At 50.0% G+C, this 18876-nt stretch overlaps 9 protein-coding genes across 9 annotated transcripts; 7 read left to right on the top strand and 2 right to left on the bottom strand.

Moving 5' to 3' along the window:
• Positions 1-140: 140 nt before the first annotated feature.
• Positions 141-2079, bottom strand: GPI10 (glycosylphosphatidylinositol anchor biosynthesis; the record flags this gene model as incomplete). Its single annotated transcript, XM_036770621.1, has 5 exons — positions 141-1203; positions 1259-1417; positions 1467-1624; positions 1671-1775; positions 1822-2079. 5 exons carry the CDS (start codon positions 2077-2079, stop codon positions 141-143), a joined length of 1743 nt encoding a protein of 580 aa, XP_036636466.1.
• Positions 2080-2316: 237 nt separating this feature from the next.
• PC9H_000967 (uncharacterized protein) lies at positions 2317-4507 on the top strand (the record flags this gene model as incomplete). The annotated part of the gene is made up of 12 exons (XM_036770620.1): positions 2317-2530; positions 2584-2630; positions 2683-3027; positions 3085-3123; positions 3177-3286; positions 3340-3472; positions 3530-3629; positions 3684-3888; positions 3939-4032; positions 4130-4255; positions 4304-4369; positions 4418-4507. 12 exons carry the CDS (start codon positions 2317-2319, stop codon positions 4505-4507), a joined length of 1569 nt encoding a protein of 522 aa, XP_036636465.1.
• Positions 4508-4876: 369 nt separating this feature from the next.
• On the top strand, positions 4877-6234 carry PC9H_000966 (uncharacterized protein; the record flags this gene model as incomplete). Its single annotated transcript, XM_036770619.1, has 4 exons — positions 4877-5362; positions 5415-5624; positions 5677-6132; positions 6184-6234. The coding sequence occupies 4 exons, from the start codon at positions 4877-4879 to the stop codon at positions 6232-6234; spliced, it is 1203 nt and encodes a 400-aa protein (XP_036636464.1).
• A 317-nt stretch (positions 6235-6551) lies between these two features.
• On the top strand, positions 6552-7642 carry BRX1 (Ribosome biogenesis protein brx1; the record flags this gene model as incomplete). Its single annotated transcript, XM_036770618.1, has 5 exons — positions 6552-6765; positions 6816-7105; positions 7156-7257; positions 7304-7439; positions 7488-7642. 5 exons carry the CDS (start codon positions 6552-6554, stop codon positions 7640-7642), a joined length of 897 nt encoding a protein of 298 aa, XP_036636463.1.
• Positions 7643-8192: 550 nt separating this feature from the next.
• PC9H_000964 (uncharacterized protein) lies at positions 8193-9815 on the top strand (the record flags this gene model as incomplete). Its single annotated transcript, XM_036770617.1, has 4 exons — positions 8193-8260; positions 8314-8558; positions 8612-9086; positions 9143-9815. 4 exons carry the CDS (start codon positions 8193-8195, stop codon positions 9813-9815), a joined length of 1461 nt encoding a protein of 486 aa, XP_036636462.1.
• Positions 9816-9997: 182 nt separating this feature from the next.
• Positions 9998-11514, top strand: PC9H_000963 (uncharacterized protein; the record flags this gene model as incomplete). Its single annotated transcript, XM_036770616.1, has 6 exons — positions 9998-10022; positions 10076-10470; positions 10521-10638; positions 10688-10909; positions 10961-11206; positions 11255-11514. 6 exons carry the CDS (start codon positions 9998-10000, stop codon positions 11512-11514), a joined length of 1266 nt encoding a protein of 421 aa, XP_036636461.1.
• Positions 11515-11572: 58 nt separating this feature from the next.
• On the bottom strand, positions 11573-14024 carry PC9H_000962 (uncharacterized protein; the record flags this gene model as incomplete). The annotated part of the gene is made up of 10 exons (XM_036770615.1): positions 11573-11743; positions 11798-12382; positions 12433-12701; positions 12750-12767; positions 12818-12892; positions 12949-13059; positions 13109-13208; positions 13264-13397; positions 13450-13489; positions 13551-14024. 10 exons carry the CDS (start codon positions 14022-14024, stop codon positions 11573-11575), a joined length of 1977 nt encoding a protein of 658 aa, XP_036636460.1.
• A 171-nt stretch (positions 14025-14195) lies between these two features.
• Positions 14196-16893, top strand: TRP5 (tryptophan synthetase; the record flags this gene model as incomplete). Its single annotated transcript, XM_036770614.1, has 12 exons — positions 14196-14237; positions 14286-14450; positions 14510-14603; positions 14664-14802; positions 14849-14945; positions 14997-15592; positions 15645-15687; positions 15748-15930; positions 15985-16300; positions 16353-16613; positions 16669-16745; positions 16801-16893. 12 exons carry the CDS (start codon positions 14196-14198, stop codon positions 16891-16893), a joined length of 2106 nt encoding a protein of 701 aa, XP_036636459.1.
• Positions 16894-17309: 416 nt separating this feature from the next.
• Positions 17310-18776, top strand: PC9H_000960 (uncharacterized protein; the record flags this gene model as incomplete). The annotated part of the gene is made up of 7 exons (XM_036770613.1): positions 17310-17536; positions 17590-17671; positions 17746-17952; positions 18006-18156; positions 18205-18402; positions 18458-18633; positions 18687-18776. The coding sequence occupies 7 exons, from the start codon at positions 17310-17312 to the stop codon at positions 18774-18776; spliced, it is 1131 nt and encodes a 376-aa protein (XP_036636458.1).
• Between the last annotated feature and the right edge of the window lie 100 nt (positions 18777-18876).

Here is an 18876-nt window from a genome sequence, read left to right as displayed (position 1 = left end):
GGTCGGGTCAATAGCCAATGGTCCCGGTATCAAACAACGCCACACAACACACTTACACCAAGACGCCGAGCTCCAGACCGTAGATATCAAGTATAGCAATTATTATAGAAAGTTATCCTACGTGAATTACATCAATGCATTCAATCCCACCGCCACACACGCACGCCGCCCTTGCGCTTTCCTTCACCTTCCCAGTCTCTCCCCCTCCTCCACACTTCATGGTAACCAAGTTGCTTCAGCCGTGACTCTACGCCGTCATATGATAACAATTGGCCGAAGAATGCCAGATGTTTGGGCCACTCATGCTCCCATTGGTCGTCTTTGGTACCAGGCAAGGAAGCAGGATGAGGCGATACTGGAAAAGAAGTGTTGACCTTCGAGGGGAAATATCGGTCAATATAATCGATGGGTGATTGGAAGAATACGTCGGTCTGGTCCATATACGTGTCGAGTGCTTCCCCTCTGTACAACGGTTGTAGCTTAATGGAATAAACGAAGAATAAGTGAAGAGCTAACCTTAGCGGAGGTTCGCACCCCAGCATCCACCATTTCCCCGCACTGAGTTCACTCCGATGGAGATACGCATAACCTGGTGTCGAGTGGCACGGCACCAGGAAGCCAATGCTTCTTGACAAATCCTCTGCAGGTAACCCACGCAGATACGACATGACGCTGATCGGGGCACTACAGTAATCCAGAACCAAAAATAGGGAAATCGGTGCTTGAATGAGGATGATGAGAATATGGACCTTTCGGAGAGGAGGTAGCACACGCGTCCAACTTTGTGCCGCGCTTTTTGGCTTGAGTTTGCCTCGCGCGCGACTATGCTGGTCAGAATTATCCACGAGCCACTTTGCAGCCAAGATATGAAGAAGTGGGAGGATCGGGTGTATGAACCGCCACTCTTTATGCCTGGAGAGCGAGTATATAGCAATCGTCCAGCCAATGGTGTACGAAGCTAGTTGCAGAGACCCAGAGTCCCTTTTGCTATCTTTGAAAGCAGACCGCACACCCAGCAGCACGAAAGGGAGACAAGTGCCACCCAGTATTGGCAGCGCAGCGCTCAGGTAGAAGTGCCATGGATTGCCGCCATAGAAGTTCGAAACGGAGGATAGATTTGTCAGAAAGAAGTTCAGTGGTGTGAACGTTGGCTTGCCATAGTAAGCTGAATCCAGCACGAACTGAAGACCTAGGATAAGTAACCTGGTGATGCATTAGTGAGACGAAGAAAATAAAATTAGTGCGGGATGTATATCACCCTGTGCTTGCTACGTCTGCCAAAAATGCGCCCAAGGCTCTGGGACGAGTCCGTAGTTGCCAGACCAGATTGCCGTACAAGAAAACCCATATCACGGCATTCGTCGGCCGTACTGCGCAAGCCAAAGCAGCAAATGCAAGGGATTTGCGTAGTGCCTTCCTACATACGGATTCAACCACTAACCCATGTGGTACGATGACGGTCTAACCTGTCAAATAGCAGTACGTGGCTGAGATTCGCACTACTATCCCATGGGAAATAGGAAAACGCAACAGTCGTTAAAGATGTTTCCATTGAATTAGAAAGCGATCTCGACAGACTGAGAGCGTTGAAGGTCGAGAGCAATGAAAGGACGAGCTTTGCCATCTATGAGCGAGAGTTCGGCAGCGTGTAAGATATACAACGGGCTTACCGAGGTTGATGCATATCGCTCACCAGCAATTTTCTTAGCTAGCAAGGCAATCCAGATATCCGTGACTGCCGCAATGCATCCATGAAGCAGCCGAGGTCCTGTGATCTGTGCAGACTTCAGCATAAGCAGAAAGACCAATACAAGTCCATACCAACAGTAGGTCTCCGATGGCAGCATCATCCAGATGCAGTACCTTCACCAGCCAGAAGAGAGGCGCGTTCAAACTGGGGTAAATGACACTTCGGATCGGTAGGACGGTCAACCATTCCCAAGTAACATGTCCATATCCGAACACAAGGGCATGTGCAGGCTCTAAGGCTTGAAAGTATTCGTCCGGCTGGAAGAATGTTCTAGTAAACACGGCGATGGATATCCTAACCACCAAGGCCAGGAGGACCTGGTTGTTCATACTTGGAGATAACACAATGCAGGGCTGGCAACTGTTTCAAACATGTGGCCGTGATTAGCCGCCTTGGGCGCTCGTGGCGTTGTGCCATCACGATTCACAGTAGAAAATCACTTGAAGGCTCATCGGCACCAGTCATCTGAACCGTATGGTCCATGTATATCGGATGCATATGGACATATTAAACCTCTTGACTCCTACTCCCAGCCAGAGAACTTCCCAGACCCAAGCCCTCTATCCATGACAGATACTCTTGAGCAATATGCGAAGGCCAGGGAGGCTCTTATAGCAGAAGACCGCCGTCTGCGCCGTGACAGCTCCCGTGAACCTTCTGAGGACGAGCTGAAAGCTGACAAGGTAGTTCGAGATATTCGCGCAGCCGAGGCAGTGTCGGTATGGGGGGCTGAACATCCCGACATACCTCATCCCTTTCCTGGCATGGAGTTCTTGACAGGTACATTCAGCCTCACGCGTGCATAGGACCATAATGGAATTCCCCACCTCCAGGAAAGAGTATCATCGTCAAGACGGAGATCTTCAAAATCCTATCGAAGGTCATTCCCTCGATCAATTTCTGGACTTACTCTGACATACTTGTGCTTGAAGATGCCAAAGGGAGGGCTTCTGCACGCGCATCTCGACGCGACAGTCGACGTTAAATGTCTCTTGAGCCTCGCGTATAAACACCCCGCCTTGCATATCCGAGTCCCCGATGCCGTCAATGCAACATCCGTCCACACGGTCTTACCAGAGTTCAAAGCATTCCCGAAGCAGGCGTATTCCGAGGTGCATGAGCTATCCCAATCCCCGATGCAATGGGTTCAATTATCCAAAGCGAGGGAGAACTTCCCCGCTGCTCTTGGTGGCGCGCAGGGCTTCGACAAATGGCTCACTGCGTCCATGATGATCAATCCGTCTGAAGCGTATGGAACTCATAACACAGTGGCCAAGGTATATAGATCTGAAGCGCGTGCGGCTTGATGACTCATTTGGTGATTTGGTGACTAGATTTGGCAAAAATTCACCAACACATTCTCGGTTGCCAGCGTAAGTGTGCCGTTGCTAGTTCAGATTCGTTGGATTGATGTTGGCTTGTCTAGTGCTTGACACGTTACGCGCCAATATTCCGTGACTACGTCAAAGAGTTCCTCTTGACTTCTATCGCCGACGGTATCTCATATGTTGAACCTCGTATCAACTTCCGTCATAGGTATACTTCTTGCTATACATTGCACCGGTCAATTATTTATGCCCGTGGTCCAGATTCATGGACGATGCCGACGGGAATGAATGTGTTCCTCATCGTGAATGGCTCGTCATGTTTGATGAAGTTCTGAAGGAGGTCAAAGAAGACCTGCAGAAGCAAGGTCGTGAAGATGAATTCATCGGAGCCAAGGTGAGTGCCAGCTTTTCCCGTGATTATAATGTTGCTCAGATATCGATGTCATGCTAGATCATTTATACAACCCTTCGTTTCATTACGCCCGAGGAGCTGACGTGGTACACCGAAGATTGTATTGCATTGAAGAAGGAATTTCCCCACCTAATTGCAGGTTGGTTTATTCCTCGATACCACGAACACGTTCGATTGCTGATCACCGTTGTAGGATTCGACCTGGTCGGAAATGAGAACGAGTTGAAGCCTCTAATTGATTACCTCGAACCTCTGTTGCAATTCAGAGAGAGGCAGAAGGAAGAGGGCGTTGAAATTCCCTTCCTATTCCATGCTGGCGAAACGTTTGGTGACGGCACTGAAGCTGATATGAATATGTACGACGCCATCCTCCTGGGCACGAAGCGGATTGGCCATGGGTGAGTTCCTCCGCGAGTTTACCGTCTTATAAGTGCCTGACGTTGCGTAGATTTTCTCTAGTAAGGCATCCCAGATTAATGGAAATCTGCCGAGAACGGGGAATTGCTTTGGAAGTGTGTCCAATATCGTACGTGATTTGCACTGTACTCCAGGAGAGCTCACGAACAAGACGATTCCAGCAATGAGATTCTTGTCGGTGATTCTTTTTATCTATCATAACTTCTCACAGAATTTATATAGCGCTTGACATCGTCCATGCCAATGCACCCTCTCCCGATTTTATTCAACAACGGGGTCCCTGTTGCGCTCTGTTGCGACGATCCCTCAATCTTCGGGAATATGGGTCTCACGTTTGATTTTTACCAAGTAATTATTCGCCCCTCAGCGGGGTTTCCGATGTTTAACGTGCGTTAGGTCCTTGTTTCTAGCGAAGTTACAGGGTTAGTCCAACTTGCTGAGGTTGCGCGCGATAGCATCAAAGTGAGTCCTTGTGTAGAGCAAACCTGGAAGACACTAATATCCCTCTAGTACTCTATGCTTGAACCTGAAGAGAAACAGCGTGCACTGGAATCTTGGGAAAGGCAGTGGGCAAAATTTGTGAAAAATGTCGTTGCGTAACTTAGCTGTAGTGTCCGTGGCTGTGTGGCTGTATTGACGGATGTTGAAATTGAACGCCTGCAGCCTGGTTCCTCACCGCCCTCAACTTGAGCGTTCCGTCCAGACTCGTCCTCCCCCAACCAAGTCGCGCCGAAGGGTACCGTGGCTGCAGGTTTATGTTCTTCGCTGGTGCATAAAGGTGTGTCTCGTCTCGCGTATTCTCTCCGCCTCCTCCATCCTTGCGCCCCCTCATCATCGCAACCCCTCTTCATCAGACCACATCACCATCCATTAGCCAGACCCACCCTCCCCAAGCCATATTTCCCATTCCTAGGGCTTAGAACACACTCAATCCTCTGACTCTAACCATTCACCTAAACTAAATTGGCCATGCCAGACGCTGACTCGAATCGCAAGCGGTCCCGTTCCCCTTCTGACAGCGAACAGCAAAAGCATCATAAGCGTGCCAATACAGGCGCACCATCAACTTCGAATGACTCAAAAACAAACAATAATAGCTCCGCTTCTCACTCAGCATCTGACGTGACCATGGCAGACGCACCGTCCAATGTCCAGGACACCGCTGCATCCACTCCTTCCAACGGGGACAAGGGCAAGGACGACTCCAAGGGAAGCGACAACGGGAAGTCAAATTCCGCAGATGCCTCAGCCGCACCAACACCAGTGCCCTCCGCCAACATCCACATGCGTTGCCTGATAGTAACCCAGGATGCCTCGATCATTATTGGGAAAGGTGGTTCGCATGTCAACGAGATCAGGGAGAAGAGCGGCGCGCGGGTGGTTGTCTCAGAGAGCATCCCTGGCAATCCCGAACGCATTCTGAACGTCAGCGGTCCTCTCGACGCAGTGTCCAAGGTACGTACTCTTCCTTACCCTGCACACAGTTATTGATACCGAATGTACTCAGGCCTTTGGATTGATAGTTCGCCGTATCAATGACGAACCATTTGACGTCCCCTCTGTGCCGGGAAGTCGCGCAGTCACCATCAAGTTCATGATCCCCAACTCTCGGATGGGCTCGGTCATTGGCAAGCAGGGCTCCAAGATCAAGGAGATTCAGGACGCCAGTGGGGCGAGGCTAAATGCAAGCGAAGGCATGTTACCGGGGTCGACAGAGGTTCGTGTATACGTGTAAATTTCTGCCTCCCAACTAACCCTAAACCCCGCAGCGTGTGCTCAGCGTAGCTGGTGTCGCAGACGCTATCCATATCGCTACGTACTACATCGGCAATATCCTTATAGAGGCGCAGGAGCGCATGCCATCCTCATCCAATTCTACTTATCGCCCGACTTCCAACTCACGCCGCCCTACTCATGGAGGTTCGTCCTATGTCCCAGGCTACGCTTCCTATCCAGGCTCGACACCTTCCAACCCACCGCAGCAACTTCAGACACAGCAGATCTACATCCCGAATGACCTTGTAGGCTGTATCATTGGGAAGGGGGGCAGCAAGATCAATGAGATCAGACATATGAGTGCAAGCCAGATCAAAATCATGGAGCCTGGTGCTGTCGGGGTCGGGGTCAATGGTGCGCCTGCACCTGCAGGCGGGGAAGGCGAACGTCTGGTGGTTATCACTGGCCAGCCTGCCAACATACAGATGGCCGTGCAACTATTGTATCACGTACGCCATTCTACTTCTATATCTCACACTCGACTGATTTGTGTCTCCCAGCGCTTGGAACAAGAAAAGCAAAAGCAGCTTCGCGCTCAATCATCTACCTAACCCAACGATAACTACCCTCGCGCTCCTCCTCGTCGTTTGCTTTCCTCTATATGGCTGTCATCCTCCATTTCGTCGCTTGCTTCTCCGCCATGTACTGATAGTTGTGCCGTTAAAACTCCCCCATTGGCCCCGTTAACCTCTTACTCTTCATATGTCGATTACTTTCTCTTATCTTTTCCGAAGGCCTACACCGAGGTGATTTTGCCGTTGTAGGCCTCCGAAGAACGAGCGCTTAACGCTCGTATTACATAACCGACTGCATTTTCATGCCACCTGCTTGAGTATCTCTTGAGTTTGATCCTCTCATCACATATTCAATGGCCTCCATACTCAAGGCCCAGAAATCCAATGCTGCAAAGCAAGATTCAAAAAAGCGAAAAAGTGTGGACATGGACTCAGTAGAGGATCCCGCACCCGCGCCCAAGAAGAGGAACAAGCAGAGAGTGCTCCTCCTCTCGTCGCGTGGTGTAACACATCGCATGAGACATCTCATGAATGACATAGAAGCGCTCTTACCCCACGTAAAGAAAGGTGTGTGTACTGGCACTCTTCCTCATCAAATCTCTGAACCTTTGCTGTAGACTCGAAACTCGACTCGAAGTCACAACTTCACTTGCTTCCTGAATTGGCAGACCTCAATAATTGCAACAATACACTGTACTTCGAGGCTCGCCGACACGAGGATCTGTATCTATGGGCAGCTAAAACACCAAATGGCCCGAGCATCAAGATGCATGTACAAAATGTCCACACGATGGATGAGCTGAAGATGACCGGAAACTGCCTGAAAGGGAGTCGCGGATTGTTGAGCTTTGATAAGGGCTTCGAGGATTCCGAGTGGGGGAGACTAACAAAAGAGGTGTTCACTCATGTGAGTACGATGGGTTTGCACAACCCACACGATCTCACCGTCACATCCAGATTTTCGGCGTCCCTCCGACAGCACGGAAGTCGAAACCATTTATCGATCATATCCTTACATTCTCCCTTCTGGACTCCAAAATATGGTTTAGAAATTTCCAAGTACGCGTCTTTTAGTCCCCGGCGACTATGTCTAACGATATCCTAGATCATTGAGAAGGACCCCCTACAACCGAATGGTCCCCCTCAGACCACCCTCGTCGAAATCGGCCCGCGCTTTGTCTTGACACCCATACGTATATTTGAAGGAGCTTTCGGAGGCGCCACAGTATACTCCAACCCTGGTGAGTTGTCTCGCTGCTTTGTGGAACTGTATACTAATATCCATGCAGAATTTATCTCCCCTGCTGCAGTACGTTCTATGATCAGGCGACAACAGGGTGGCAAGTACAACCAAAGGAAGGATACGGAGGAGGAGACTATACGCAGGAAGGAGCGAAGACAAAGAGAAGAAGATCAACTCGCAGTGTCCAAGGTATTCGCTTGATTAATTGTGGTTCAGCTTATTCGGGCCTTTCGTCCTGTGTAAATAGCCCTGGCATTCTAACTAGAATGCTACGCATTGCATCGCACGTATACGAGATCGTATGAGAAGATTCGCCATTGTTCTTCTGGCGCTAATTTTTAGAGAACAATGCAAGCAGCTGGTTCCTTCTCCGCCTGGGCGGGGTCGCCCTGACGTTGCGTTGAGCTTGTGAGTGCGTATGATCAGTCTTTGTCATCAAACTAACGACTCTAATAGGTAAACTACACCGAAACAATGACAGTCTATTGACTGATGCTCGTGCTAATGGTTATCATGGTTATCAGTATGCCTTCGAGGCACGTTGTGTGAGATCTCCCGCACATCTTTAGCCGGCGGGCCTTTGATCATTGGCTAACCCCTTAGTTGAATACCCTTTGTTCAAATATCTTTTGTTCTGCTTTAGCCCGGACAGATTACCGCCGCCCTCATATATATACGGATTACCCTACCACCTTCATCCCAACGGTCGTCCAGTCAGTCTCTCTCTTCTACTACCATTCGTTCCTCCGCGATGTCAGTCTCCATTTCCGTACATCCTTCCTCGAACGGCGTCGTTATGTATGGGGAGCCTGACGCTATGTACGTTTGAGTATAAGTTGCGATTATCAGAACAAATTAACGACAGTCGACAGGACATCATACTCCCTTTCAGGCCATGTCGAAATTTCTGTCTCTTCTCCATTTTCGTTCTTCTGTGGCTCGAGACCTGTCTCCCTACTTCTTCATTCGCTAGTCCTCACATTTGAGGGACAATGTGAGATCGCTTCCACTCAAACTGGGTATGCTGGTGCCCGCGTCTGTTCGATAACACAAGAACTGGTTCCTGGCGCACCTCTCGAACTAGATCACATTCAATTCGAAGATTCAAACGAAACCAGTACGTCCACGAGAACGCCCTTCGTATCAGTGTTTTCCTGATGACAGTAACAGGTCAATGGCGCGTTGTTTTTGACGTGAATCTGCCGGGATGGCTTCCCGCCACCAGCCCCTTTGGCGCCGACCGAGAATTGGGGACGTCGTATTCCCTTCATGCTTCCGCACAATACACCCATTCTGCAGAAGATCTGACATTTGATTGGCCTATACTTGGTTACTGCATGCCGTGGTTGTCGCGTTTTCGTTATGCCCGAGCCATGAGTGAAATCAATTTGGAACGCGTTGCCAACAAATACGACAATTCTCCTCTCGCGTCATACGTTTTCAACTCTTCTCCGAGTCCTGATTCGCTGCTCGACCCTGCTTTGAAGCTACAAGTCCTTGCCTCACTGCCGGATTATATCGACATCAGTGACGAGCAGATACCACTTGTCCTCAGGGTACGCACAAAGGACGTCGAAGCGGAAGTCTATAAGGATGTGCAGATTCTCTCGCTCCGCACCGACTTCTTGCAGCTGGAAAGCGCAGGGTACGATTGTTACGTCCTATCAACCAAGATGCCGTACTCATTTCATTGAACTTTAGTTCACAAATACCGGAATTTTACAAGGCGTTGTTACCTCCAAAGTCTTGTCAGCCACCCAATCTACCCCTCAAACGCCCTCACCCCATCGCCGCATTATATGACCTGGGCTTAGATGACACGGACTCATGTCTCCAGCCTGTTGTGCACTCAGAGCGATCGTTTCTACCCGCAGATTCCGGGCACTACGTCCTTGCTGGAGACAACTCTATTGCGCCGACACCGAACACTGGGAGCGCCTCTACATGGATTACCATGAATGTGGATACACCATTTACATCATCCACTTCTTCGAAGGGCACATCACGACATCATCAGACCAACTCTCTTCGCCCGTCTGTGACGAATCCTTTGTTTACCATCCGACACACTCTTTCGGTTTATCTGACGTATTCGTGCACTACGCAATGTGATACGACCCTAACAGACACCATACACTTCTCGATACCTGTTCGCTTGGCGAGTCGAACGTGCAAGCCACGCTCCTTCGAAGCCGTAGGATCCCAGGAATGTCTTTCCTTTAGTCGCCCCTCAGCCACCCTCCCCCCATATTCTCAGATATATCATCAAAACGGGGAGCAGAGGATTGATTCCATTGTTCCCCTGCCTTTATATACTCCACGTCCTACTCATTCGCACGTTGCGAAGGACTATGTTGATGATGCAAGCCACTAATACCCCTTTATACTGTTCAGTCTATGTTGTCCAGCGTGCTTTCGTTCCATATCGCTGTTTGTAGAGTATTGTAAACGCAGTTAACATAAATGTAACAATTACCATCGAATTATAATACACACGTGACTCTTGACTTGCGCGAAGACATTTCCATTGAACTTTGAATAGTACGAGCATTGGACATGGCCTCTTCAGACGATGAATTAGGTTTTTATTCTTCAAGTTCCTTGTTTTAACTTTCGTTGACCGTTCCCCCTCAGGGACTTCCCAAGTCAGTAAAACGCCTCGCGCTCCGAAACCATCCTCAACGGCACGACACTCTAAACCAGCGAACGCCACTTCCACCAAGCCCAAAGCGCGTCGTGCGCAACCCACGAAGGTGCCACCTTCCGGGCGCGGCTCGAAAGATAGTCCAGTGGACATCGATCATAGCGACCCGGCCGTGATTGAGCCAGCGCGTAGCGGAAGAGGGAAGAACAAAGCCCCCAATGTTGCCGAAGCGGTAGCTTCGGACAACTTGAAAGTAGGGGAACAGGGCGTCGAAGATGCTGATACGGAAGCAGTCACCACAATCAACAATCCGACACGTACCCAGAAGACAACCGCATCAAAGGTAGATCATGATAAAGAGAGCCTGAGGAAGAAAGTGCATGAGGTATTCTTGCATTTCTTGCCTCATGCCGCTCAATCTGAACAGTGTTCGAGCTCGAAAGAATCATTGCGAGTCATCGCCAGACACTTGAAGAGGTCCTTGCTGTTCGAAACACTGAGGCCGAACAAATACTAGAAGAGCAACGCCAGCTTTGGGAGACGCGTTTAGCTAGTACGTCCGAGACGAACCACACGAAAGGACTCTAATTTTGTTGCAAAAGCTCAACAGGAGACGATACAGGAACTCACCTCCCATCTCGCACGCGTCGAACCTCTCAGTCGCAGTGGGACCGGATCCGTCCTACATTTGCTAACGAGAGACGCTGCGGATGAAGAAAAGAAAGCTCTTGCATCAGAGATTACACAGTTGAAAGCCACTATCGTAGAGAAAGATTCTGTGATTGCCGAAAGAGATAAACGAATCCTGGACTACACACAGCAAGGTAAATATCCTGCATCCTTCTCTCCCCCAGCTTGCTCATGCAGAAACACAGAGAGGGAGCTACGCTATGAAATAAAAATGTTGGAGGAGCGAAAGCCATCTAACAAGCCAACAGCACGGAGTCATAATGCGCCTGCAGACCCCAAAACTGGAGAAATAATCCGCTTTTATGAAGATATGACGGAGTTGCCAGTTGTGAGCATAAATCACCAGGGCACATCTCAGCATTCAGGTGACGACGAATGGTTGCTACGTTGCGTCTACTCAGTATCGGGTGACGAAGAGAAGAACTCGTTCTGTGAGTATTTGCATCCTTGTATCTTTGCTCGCTGTTCAACCCATACAGCCCTCGACTTTTCTATTCGTACACATTTCGAGCCTTCCTCCGAGGGTAAAGCAAAAGAGACACTCCACTACATCCCTCTCAGCCTCGACAAAGAAAAACCCGAGGTCGTAGATAAGTTGGATTTCCTTAAGGCTCCTTTCACATTCGAGCGTAGTCAATTGGCAGTGTTCTTGCGGACTCTTCGTGACACGCTCACAGAAGCCATCTCGCCTCAGGAGGATGACCAGGAGGAAAGTCGGACTGCGATTGAGATAGACTAAGAATGTGACATGTTGGATGGGTGTTTTGTAATCTAGTCTTGATGATGTACACATTAGTTCATCCTTGCAAGCCAGTCTGCTTCCAGATATCAAGGCAATGCTTGTCGCCTATATTCTTAGCTGCCCGTACAGCTAGTGCAGCGTAACCTCCTTCGATATCGATACCACCCAATCGAGCACCGGCTTGAAGGAGTGTTTGTACGACCTCCATGTGCCCCTGCCGCGCGGCCTACAAGATCGAAAATAAGTCATTGTTGTGCGGATGCCGAGAATACAGACATACGTAGTAGAGAGGAGTGTGCCCTAGGTTATCTCTGCAGTGCACCAGCGCCCCGGAGCCTAGTAGCTTGTGCGCACAACGGGCGGCGCCGTTGAGAGCAGCAACATGAAGCGGCGTGCGATCAGAAGCAGGATCAAGACAATTGATCACTCCGCCCGGGACTGAGGTACCCATATTGTTGCCTTTGGCGGACTGGACGTTTCCGTAGTCGTCGGCATCGATGCAGAATTGGAGACTGTCCAGGTCATCTCTAGCCACAGCGAGATGCGTCAAAAACGGAAGGAGTGCAGCCTCGGTGGATGAAATCTCAGCGGCGGTCTCGGACCAGGCAGCTGCAGCATTTCGGGCGGTGGCTCCAGCGCTATCAGATGTGATAGTAATATGCGGCAAAATTGGCTTGGGTTGAGATAGTTGAATGAATCTAGATACGACCCCCTGTAGTTTGGCCAACGATTCGTCGGAGAATTCGCCTGTGGATCCCAGTGGTCGGCTCAATTCTCCACGCAGAGGGGTCGCGATCAGATTCCGCACTTCGCCTGGCGACAACTCATCTTTTGACAACAAATACCCCAGTTTTGTCAGAGCGCACTGTGGAATACATTAGCAGGCTGCAATTGTGATGGATTGATATAGGTCACCTCTGGAGTCATGTCACCGCCTGATACAACGCCGACCTGCATCAGGGTTCTTCCAGTTTCGTACGCGTCCGAGATGGATCCTTTAGAACACTGCGAGATGGCGACAATGATGACGCCTCTGTCACAGGCTTCCTTGAGGGCCAACATCAGATCCGACCGCTGCGGTGCATTTCCCCCACCGAAGGTCTCCAATACAACACCTCGAACGGGCGGCATCAAAAAGGCTCTGACAGTAGCGGCCGTGATGCCAGGGAAAAGACGGAGTGTCGCTACCAATTTCATTTAGATGGTTATTAGATCGAGTGATATGTCCGTACCGACGTTCGGGCTCATCGCTGTCATATATATGTTGAATTCAAACAACCGGATTTGGTAAGGGTCTTACCTTTATGGGCTCGAAACTTCTGCAGACTTGCTTGCCGAAGGACATTATTCCAATTCACCACGATATCAATCCCAACTGATGGAAAGCAAATCAGACACCAATATAACGGCCACTCGAGGGACGCCACCTACCGTCCACCAGAGAGGGGAAATTTGGGCTGCTGAAGGCACTTAGGTCAAAGGAGGACGTCTTCGACACCCTGTTTCCACGGAAAAGTGTATGGTTAAAGTAAAGGCAACATTCTGAGCAAAAATGAGAGTTGTTTGAGCTTGGTAGAGTGTGTTTGCGTACCAGGGATAATGTAGCGACCCGCAATGGTCAGAGCTCCCATCAGATTATCAACGGCATCGTTCCGAAGTTGCGAGAGAGGAATCTGCGCCCCAGTTATGATCTAGGCAATCCGACGGTGAACGGTGTATGGTATTACCGGGGAAAGAAGGCAGTACCACTGTCTTGCCGAGGTCTTCTAACAAAAAGCTAAGGGCGCTCGAAGTATAGCACATAGTGTCTGTGCCATGCAAGATTACGAATGCATCGTAGTGGTAGTTGAGTTCTATTTCAGTTGAGATGCGTATCCAATCTGTTCATGCGAAACTTTAGTGCATGTTCAGCAACGGTGGCAATTTGATCACCTTCAATTTCTATGTTGCTGCTGTCTAACAAGGGATTCCACTGAATACTACCGCTATGTCATCGGCAGTACATGCATCAAGAAAGGTAGACGCCAACAAACCTCTAAAATCGCGTATCGAATTCGCTTGGTCTTTCCCGCGATCGTCGTCCTAGGAGTTACGAGGCTCGGTAGGTATGCTTCAAATACGTTATCTGCGACCTGAACGCAAGTAGGCCTATCTTTCATTCCCGACTGATTTGGTGCCAGCGCCGATGGATCACCAATGAAACGAGCTGATCGCACTAACAATGTCGGCTGGTGGGTGGGCGGCGTAGGCAGCGCGTCCGGTGTATTGCTGGTAAGCGGACTGCTCCTGCCACTGCCGCTGCTCCATTGTCTAAAGCCTTGTACAGAACCCGCGTTGGAAAATAACGAATCCTGCAACGGATCATGGAAGCGGGTTTGACTGCGAAGTGTCTCTGTCAGAAAATAGGGCTCTGGAACGTAGCCATGCTGGCCGACGAGCATGCCAATGGTGCCGCCTGTGTAGATGACGAGAACCCTCGACTCATCAGAGACCTGAGATGGTTCCATGACCGGGCAAGCGTCGAACACGGAGAAACCAAGGAGTGGACTGCCCTATAAGTGCACGCCAGCACATGACTTTGACTCATTTGTGAGTGATCGATCCATACATAGTAATCCTGAGGGGCTTATATTGGAAAATGTCCCTCCGCATCCTCCACAAATCCCCCATTTACGACCATGGATGCCATCAAGCAAGTCTTCAAGGCAAAGCACGATGAAGTTTGTACCAGAATTACCCAGAAGCGTTCATAGCTGACCGGATTCCAGGGCGTCCCAGCGTTGGTGACTTTCGTCACCGCTGGCTATCCCACGAAGGAGGCCACCGTCCCCATCATGCTCGCTATGCAGAGAGGTGGTGCAGATATCATCGAGCTGGGGGTCCCCTTCTCAGATCCTATTGCCGATGGTCCTGCGATTCAGGAGTCCAACACCGTGTGTTCATCTTCGTTTCGACATTTGTCCCGATGTGCAGCACTGACAATCGGCCCTAGATTGCATTAAAAAACGATATAGACTATGTGACAGTGCTGGGACAACTGCGAGAAGCCCGTAATCAAGGTCTGACCGCTCCAGTCTTACTGATGGGTACGTGCCATCTCGTCATTTGCATTAGGGAACTGCGAGCGAATGTCATTGTCATTACAGGTTACTATAACCCTTTGCTTGCTTACGGGGAGGACAAGGCCATTCAAGATGCGCGCGAAGCGGGTGCAAATGGCTTTCTAATGGTTGACCTTCCTCCGGAAGAAGCCCTTAGCTTCAGAGAGAAATGTGCTAAATCAAAGTATGTGTTTGTTTCTCCTTGATGCCAGGATGCCGACAGATATTAGTCTCACATACGTCCCGTTGATCGCCCCTTCAACAACTCTCTCTCGCATCGAGTTCCTTGTTTCAATTGCAGACACCTTTGTTTATGTCGTTTCAAAGGTAGGCGTTATTAGCCCCCCCGTTGATGCAACTACTGAGTATTCGAAACAGATGGGAGTAACCGGCTCTTCAGACAAGGTTGCGATAAACACTTATCTACCAAACATCATCGCTCGGGTTCGGCAATATACCTCCGTGCCCATATCTGTTGGTTTTGGGGTTGCAAACCGGGACCACTTCAATTTCGTCGGTGATTCGGGTGCCGATGGCGTAGTGATCGGGAGCAAACTCGTTAGTCTCGTCAAGAGCACACCCTTGGGAGAGGTTCCCGCTAAAGTCGAAGAATATTGTCGCTCGATCACCCAAGGGGAGAGCACCCCTCGAGCGCGTGCGCCCTTGGCTGAAGAAGCTCGTCTCACCTCACCTGAAGTCAATGCCAATCGCGACACTACGGCCAAGACCTCAGTATCAGAGAACGTTCTCCCACCAAGGTTCGGTCAATTCGGAGGTCAATACGTCCCAGAATCGCTTGTCGACTGTCTGGCCGAATTGGAGGAAGCCCACAAAACTGCCATGGCCGATCCAGAGTTCTGGAAAGAGTTCCAAAGCCATTACGGCTACATGAACCGCCCGTCTGGTATCTATCTTGCGGAAAACCTTACAAAACATGCAGGTGGTGCTAAAATCTGGCTTAAACGCGAAGATCTGTAAGTCGAGACGTGTCTTTCCCTCGTATACGTGATCTTTGACTTCGAATAGAAACCATACTGGTTCACACAAAATAAACAACGCCATTGGTCAGGTAGGCCACTCATGCTTTGATAATGTTTGCCGAGATCGACCATGCTAACTTCCACGTTAGATATTACTTGCTCGCCGGCTAGGGAAGAAGCGAATTATTGCCGAGACTGGTGCTGGACAGCATGGGGTGGCGACGGCTACAGTTTGTGCCAAGTTCGGCCTTGAGTGTATAATCTACATGGGTGCGGAGGACGTGAGACGCCAGGCTCTGAACGTTTTCCGAATCCGCATGCTTGGTGGGAAGGTCGGTCTTCTTGTATTTCCCGTCTTACTCTCCCCTGACCAATACCATACTCAGGTTATACCGGTGCATTCTGGATCATGCACTCTCAAAGATGCTGTCAACGAAGCTATGAGGGATTGGGTTACCAACCTCTCCACTACGCATTATCTTGTAGGGTCGGCCATTGGACCCCATCCGTTCCCAACCATCGTGCGAGACTTCCAGAAAATCATAGGGCAGGAAATCAAGCAACAGATGAAAGAGGCCAGAGGCAAGCTTCCTGAAGTCGTTGTGGCTTGCGTAGGTGGCGGAAGTAATGCAATCGGGACATTCTACGATTTCATTCCGGACACCTCTGTTCGCCTTGTAGGCGTCGAAGCTGGCGGAGAGGGTACGTTTGTAATCTTCACTCACCTGTGTTAATACGCTGATTGCACTCAAAGGTCTTGATGGAGATCGCCACAGTGCGACGCTTTCCAAGGGCAACCCTGGAGTCCTACACGGCGTGCGAACGTACATTCTACAGTCATCCGCTGGTCAGATAATAGAGACCCACTCCATCAGCGCTGGTCTTGACTATCCTGGCGTTGGACCTGAACACGCCTGGCTGAAGGACTCTGGTCGTGCAGAGTACGTCGTCGCCACGGATGAAGAGGCGTTGAGGGGTTTCCGCATGTTGACACAGATGGAAGGTATTATCCCCGGTACGACCCCCCCCATTGATCATGCAATGCTTGTTTTAACCCACTTTTGTAACAGCACTGGAATCCTCCCATGCCATCTGGGAGGGCGTTCGCCTTGCTGGCACGTTGCCCAAGGAATCAGATATCGTCATTGTAAGCCACACTCTCTCCATCCTTCCATATCCGTCTAAGCTACCCTCCGTTCCAGTGCCTGTCAGGTCGTGGCGACAAAGATGTTGAACAAATATCAGAACTCTTGCCTAAGTGGGCTGACAAGCTCGACTGGCACGTCAGCGAGTAAAATGTACTAGGTCTGCCATATGGATTCATGGTATTGTCGTAGATATCATATGGCAACCTGTGGACGGTTAATTCAATGACACAGCTCCCTGAAGGATGATGTGATCCGAAATGTATGTTTTAGTTTACTTCTCGGTTTAAGAGCGGGGCCGCCAAGTTGTGACCCGGGGCTGCTGCGAATGCTGCAAAGGACTTCGCGTGGATCCCCCTAAAATCGTGGACTCCCCCCTATTAGCGTGTGCATGAACCCGGGTTGTGCTTCTCCTCGATCATCGATCATCTGCCTGTGCGTTCCTTTAATCCGTTTGCTCAACCTCTCGATTTACGTGAATATAGAGGGTAGATACCACGGGTAACGACGAGGTTCTGTTATAAGGACAGGAAACAGTATGCTTCACCACAGAATCAGTCTCGACAATGTCATTATTCGCTCCTGCTCCCCCTCCTCCAACAAAGCTTGGTCGCTACAGGCTGCTGTCTCCGAATGCAGGAATTCGCGTCTCGCCCCTGCAGCTTGGTGCGATGAGCATCGGAGACAAGTGGGACTCGGTTGGCATGGGTTCCATGACCAAGGAACAGAGTTTCAAATTGCTCAACGCGTACTTTGACGCTGGAGGTAACTTCATCGACACCGCCAATAATTAGTGAGTAAACTGGACTTCGTTCGCCCTCAGGTTCTGACGCACCGGAAACACAGCCAGGATGAGACGTCAGAACAGTTCATCGGTGAGTGGGTGGAACAGAGAGGGATACGCAACCAGTTGGTTATCTCGACCAAGGTGGGCAAAGTGAACAGACGTACCATGGTAGTTTGCTCACCATCACTTACAACCAGTACACGGCTTTCTACAAGCGAGCAGACCCTAACGTCACCATTGGCGTAAACTATCTCGGTAACAACGTCAAAAGCATGTCCGTCAGTTTGGACGACAGTTTGAAGAAGCTCCGCACGACATACGTTGACATCTTCTACGTCCACTGGTGGGATTACGACACCTCCATTCCTGAGTTGATGAACGGACTCCATAACCTCGTCACCCAAGGAAAGGTTCTGTACTTGGTACGTGTCAGTCTCAATTCTGTCTAGGCCAAACTTGACAAACTTTCATAAAGGGAGCATCCGATACCCCAGCATGGGTCGTCGCCAAAGCAAACCAATATGCTCGTGACCATGGAAAGACGCCATTCTCGATCTACCAAGGTGCATGGAATGTCATGGACCGAAGCTTTGAGCGCGACATCATCCCCATGGCTCGTGACGAAGGTAGAATTCCCGCGAATAATTGTTGACTGCATGCTGATCTGAATATAGGCCTTGCATTGGCCCCTTGGAACGTCTTGGGTGGTGGCAAACTTCGCACTGACGAAGAAGAGAAGCGCAGGCTGGAATCTGGAGAAAAGGGACGAACCTTCGCAAGCCCTGAGTGGCTGCGAAATGACACCGAAGTTAAGGTGTCCCGTGCATTGGAAAAGGTCGCGAAAGAAGTCGGTGCTAAGCAAATCACTGCTGGTAAGCGTTGCCTGTTCCCGATGAGTCCAGCACAAGTTGATGGTTGTGGGAACAGTTGCAATTGCATACCTGCTACAGAAGGCGCCATTTGTTTTCCCTATCGTTGGAGGTCGTAAAGTAGAACACCTTCTAGGAAACCTCGAGGCCCTTGATATTACCCTCAGCAAGGAGCAAATTGCCTACCTCGAGAGCATCGTCCCCGTCGATCCAGGCTTCCCTAACTTCCTGATCGTAAGAATATCCCTCGTTCGTCGCGTATCTCATCCTGATGCATTTGTGTTTAGGGTGATGGTACCACATATGGCCCAATGTTCACGAGCGCAGCTTATGTAGAGAAACGACCTCTCCGTGAGCCCGTCAAGCCTTCCCCGTAGTTTGATATACGTGTACACAATGTCAACACAATGTATATTTCTGCAACCCCTGAATGGTTCGGCTCCATGATAAATTGCCGAGTGGAATTGTAATCTTATC

This window comes from Pleurotus ostreatus (genome assembly GCF_014466165.1).
Source record: "Pleurotus ostreatus strain PC9 chromosome Unknown scaffold_1, whole genome shotgun sequence".
Taxonomy (NCBI): Eukaryota; Fungi; Basidiomycota; class Agaricomycetes; order Agaricales; family Pleurotaceae; genus Pleurotus; species Pleurotus ostreatus.
Note: the sequence above shows the minus strand (reverse complement) of the source record. Positions and strands in the feature narration are given on the sequence as shown.